Genomic DNA, 5,197 nt, shown 5'->3' with positions numbered 1-5,197 from the left:
CATTAGATCCCTTGTTGTCAGCAATAAATTTTGTATAAAGATGCTGGGATCAGTCAATTTAGGTGGTTGATTGATCTTTAGAAATCCTGACAATGTGTATAAATTTATTGTAATACTCTGATGAGTTGTCAGAATCATGCCTTCTAAGATTTTTTCAGTCATGATAATAAACATTGTTTGTTGCAAAGTTAAACGGACTCTAATGCATCGATATCTTCCATTGTCACTTAATAGAGATTTTCAAGATTTAAGGACTCAATTGCTTCTTTTGTGTGTTAACATGCTGTGGTCCACCAAGTAATTCTTGTTGTTTATCGTTGTTAATCTGATCTTGCTTGGACACACATGGCCAGAACTGTTGACCTCTTATAAATACTTAAATGTGCAGGAGTGAAACAGATAATTCAAGCTGACAAAGGATAAGAAAACTAAGTTCTGCTACCTCGATCGAAAGCTGATGAACCTTACATGAAAGTGAGACTTCGGCTGTACTAGTCGATTTGACGGAACAACGATGATTCTGGAGGTGGCGGCCTTCCTGAATTTCTGTAGATATGATATTTTAGGCATGATGAAATATGAAAACAGGAGAAAAGAAAGAGAAGAAAAATATCAATTTTTTTTAAAAAAAATTTGAGTCAATTAACGAACAAACCCATTAATTTATAAATGAGCCTAATATCCAATAACTAAAATATTTTAAACATATTTCTTATTATTTATCATTAATAACATATTTATCACTGACAATTTATTTCAAAAAGTGGTTTGGAAACATCCTAGTCAATAAATGAAAACTTTGATTGATACAACCATTTATACAAACCCATTTTGACTTAAAATTTATCCATAGCTTAATCGAAACTACTAGCATACTTTTGATTATAGGTTGCAACCTCACAATCCACGTGATGTTTAACATCTTTTAGGCTAAGACTACTAACATAATTTTTAACATCTTTGTGTGAAGAATATATTCAGCTAAACTTTGAAGCTCATCTTTCTTGTATATGTGAGTGATTGCGTGTGTGAGAAAATTAATCTATTATAATGTATATACTCTCAAATGTTCTCACAAAGTTAATATATATATATTTAGACTCCCATTCTTGTGCTTGCTCGTATTTTAGATAATTTCTTCATGAATACTTCCCATGTTATTTATACTCTTAAAAAGCTTGTATATGATATTAAATGTGTTGTTTATATAGTCTCCAAGAGTGATATATATGTTAGACATAAGTATCCGTTGGAAAAGATTATGTGTTGTTTTTGACATTGTAACGGTCATATTTGACTTTCTGAGCAAAACATCTTATTGAATGAACCAGTCAGTGGAGCGAAACAGTTGAGTGGATGACCAAAACAGTGGAGTGAAGCGGTTGAGTGGATGATCAAAACGGTTGAGTGAAACGTGGTCTGGTCCGATGAATATAGCTCTTGATTCGCTGATTTCCTTGCAAAATGGTAAACATGAAAATTGTAGCCAATTTTATCGGCTTTCCATAGAATCAAGAATCACACCATTTCGAGTTCATGAGAGTGATATGCTTACAATATTGAACTTTGTACACTTAAAGTCTTTATGCAACATGTGCAGAACTAGCAACTTCATTGCGAATTATCAGTTTTTTAAGCTTTGATTGAGACTTCAATATTTAAAGATGATTTGTAGATGATTGTATTATCTTTCACACATGCAGAATCGATCCATTAAAATAATTGAGCTGAGATATCGCCAAAATATCAGAGCTAGTCTATCGAGTCGTTCAGCTCGAGGATGTTTGGACGATCAGATTTTCAGACCACCATTTCACCTCGATAACATTCGAATTCAATCGACGGGCCTCAGATATATTTCTAGATATTTGTGTTGGCTTTCCGACCATTTTGGTCGCTAGGCATTTGGAGTACTATTTTGTGAGATATCATCAAAATACTGCAACTCACCTAAATTTGGGTAAATTTGAGTTTCAACTTCAATATTGAATTAACAACTTCACACTTAATTATATATGTCAGAAACATAATAACAAGTTTAGTTATTATCAAAATCAAGATTATTTCGGTATCTAACAACTTAATCCGATTATATATGCATTTGAAATTCATTATATTTTTTAATAATTATTTTATTTTATTCGAAATTCTACGTGGATAATGAATATAATGTTTAAAAATGTAAAAGTTAGTACGGTACATTCTAGACTTCTAGACTGGGTTGGCCAAGAAAAAATGACTCAATCAGAGCCCAAGGCCCAAACGCTTAGACAAGTATAGGTTTAAAACCTGTATAAGCAGGTCTGCTGCAGCTGAGCTCCACGAAAACCCTGCACAGCCGCCGCCGCCGTCGAAGATTTCGTTGGTTCTTCTCGTTCTGCCGCCTATTACAAGCCCTATTCTTCGGAATTTCGGCAAGGATTTGTGACGTTTATTTTTTACTGGAGTCTATATTAGTTTTATTTGTGTTTAAGTTAGCGTGCACCTGTTATTACCGAATAACCGTGAACTGTCAAATTTCTCCGTGGTTCGTTTTGTTGTTTAAATTTCCGTTTGTAACTTTTTGTTTATAAAATTTAATGGATTTGGGCTTGTGGAGCAGAATGAGAATCAGATTTGTGCAACTATTAGTTCATTTCCTACGAATTCAGCTTAGTTAGTAGTCCGGTTTATCCTTCGATCGTTTCTATTTTCTGTACGTTGTTATGTTACATATTGTTTGATGCCGAGTTTGTATCCATAAACTGCAAGCATTTCTGTTTAATTTTTAACGATATTCATGGGTTTCGTTTTCGTTGCCTCGATATTCAGTCATTAAATTCAGGCTATAGTTATGATTACTCGTATAATTTTGTCTTATTGAGCTTAATATGTTTGCTAGATCGCATCCGCAGTTTCTGTCGAGGTATCTTTTGCTTGCTAGTTATGACCTTGTATTTTTTTGTGCTTATGACAAATGCAGTAGACTGATTATCTTTATAGTTCGTATACTGATTTTTGTTCTTATTTTCTGTTCCCTGTATATTGTGAAGGAAAGTTAGATGGTTCAGTACAATTTCAAGAAGATTACTGTGGTGCCCACGGGGAAAGAATTTGTTGACATTATCCTGTCTCGAACCCAACATCGAACACCGACACAAGTTCACAAAGGATATGCCATATCACGCCTTCGGCAGTTTTACATGCGCAAAGTGAAGTTTAAGCAACAGAATTTTCATGAGAAGCTTTCCACCATTATCGATGAGTTCCCTCGGCTTGATGATATACATCCTTTTTATGGTGATCTGCTCCAGTGTTCTCTATAACAAAGACCATTACAAGCTTGCTCTAGGACAATTAATACTGCGAGGAACTTGATTGCTAAGATTGCAAAGGACTATGTTAAATTATTGAAGTATGGAGATTCTCTTTACCGATGTAAGTCACTGAAGGTTGCTGCTCTTGGTCGTATGTGTACCGTGATTAAACGAATTGGGCCAAGTTTGGCTTATCTTGAGCAGATACGACAACACATGGCGAGGTTACCGTCAATTGATCGAAACACTAGGACGATCTTGATCTTTGGGTACCCGAATGTTGGCAAGAGTTCATTCATAAACAAAATTACGAGGGCCGATGTTGATGTCCAGCCTTATGCCTTCGCCACAAAGTCATTGTTTGTTGGTCATACAGACTATAAGTATCTTAGATACCAAGTGATCGACACTCCAGGTATTTTGGATCGGCCATTTGAGGATCGTAACATCATTGAAATGTGCAGCATCACGGCTCTTGCCCACTTGAGAGCAGCTGTGTTGTTCTTCCTGGATATTTCTGGTTCTTGTGGATACTGTATTGCACAGGAAGCTGCTCTATTTCACAGCATCAAGTCTATCAAGAACAGGAACAAGGATGCTCGGAGAGGATAGGCGGATAGAGTCATTCCTACTCGCAAGCCGAAACACTTGTTCTCTGGCAAGCGTTCCACTGGGAAAACACAGAGACGGGGTAGTGACAGAAAGGTAATCCAATATAACAATAGACTAATCTCTATTCTGTGTATTGTGTACCATTCCTTTTCGTACCATGGTTCAGTATTTAAAGCTGCTGTGCTTTCCCAATTTTGGTTTTTCGTAGGTCATATACGTAGTTCCTTGTGCTAGGAGATGCTTCAGATGTTTCACACAACTGAAAGATTTTGTGATGAATTTATTTAATCATATTGGGAGTCTGTTTAGGCCACTTCTTACCATTCTTGAAAGGTTCTTGTTTTTAAATAATCTTAATTTTGAGTATGTTTTGAGCGAGGTTTTTATGAGAGAGAATGCTAAGCCTTTCCTTGTTATATTTGAAGTTGAAACACACGTATTAAATTGCAAATTGCAGCTGGCCGAGCTGATTGGCTCGAGCATTGCCTCTCAGTAAGTTGAAACAGCTGCATACATTAATGGTACTAAAAAACCAGCTCTTGCCTAATTGAGTTATTGTGGCGAGATAGAGGGTACCACACATGAGCGGAACCAGCTTGTGATCATCGGTAAATGCTTAAAATCGTGCTCGAATTATTAGGATGCTATGCATCATCTTGTGAATCTTAACGAGCCTTATTATTTATTAATTTCGACTCTGAATGATTTTTTCAGCTGCGATTATATATATTTAACTATATAATTAAGTATTATATAAAAATCTATACTATGGTAAATTTGAATTGCAAATTATGTTATATCGACACTCGTTATGACTATGAAGAGGGAAAAGTAAAAGGGTTGATTTAACTCTTTTTAATTATTATTTCTTTTGATTGTTTTTATATGGAGTTTTATTTTTTTAATTCATACAAATATTTGAACTTATTGATCGTTCAGGCTACTCTTAATTTTAAAAAGTTTATAAAAAAGGTTCTAATTTCTCACACACAGACACACATATATGTATACCGTTTGAAGCATAGGATATTCATTTCCTCTGTTGAGGCAGCAGCAAAAGTAGTGACAGTAGGTCAACTCTGTATAAGACGTGGAGTCAGAGCTTGGGGAAAAAGAATCGAAAAACATTCTAAACAACTACTATTTGTTTTTCTTAGAATTTTTTTTACTTCTAAAATATTAGTCCGATTCTATATATATATATATATATATATATATATATAATTTAAAATATTTTGCATCATTTTAAAAATAAGACAACCAATTATATTTGAAATTCAAAAGAAAGA

The 5,197-nt window shown here is 34.6% G+C and overlaps 1 protein-coding gene across 1 annotated transcript; it reads left to right on the top strand.

Annotated features, from left to right (window-relative positions):
* The first annotated feature begins 2,284 nt into the window (after nucleotides 1–2,284).
* Nucleotides 2,285–4,210, top strand: LOC142556835 (nucleolar GTP-binding protein 1-like). Its single transcript, XM_075668340.1, is given in 4 exon segments — nucleotides 2,285–2,424; nucleotides 3,033–3,293; nucleotides 3,295–3,334; nucleotides 3,337–4,210. Coding segments are annotated over 3 exon segments (864 nt in total). The 5' UTR covers nucleotides 2,285–2,424; nucleotides 3,033–3,041; the 3' UTR covers nucleotides 3,909–4,210.
* The last annotated feature ends 987 nt before the right edge of the window (nucleotides 4,211–5,197 follow it).

This window comes from Primulina tabacum, chromosome 9 (assembly GCF_025594145.1).
Source record: "Primulina tabacum isolate GXHZ01 chromosome 9, ASM2559414v2, whole genome shotgun sequence".
Taxonomy (NCBI): Eukaryota; Viridiplantae; Streptophyta; class Magnoliopsida; order Lamiales; family Gesneriaceae; genus Primulina; species Primulina tabacum.
The sequence above is the reverse complement of the archived record's forward strand: the minus strand, read 5'-3'. Positions and strand labels throughout refer to the sequence as shown.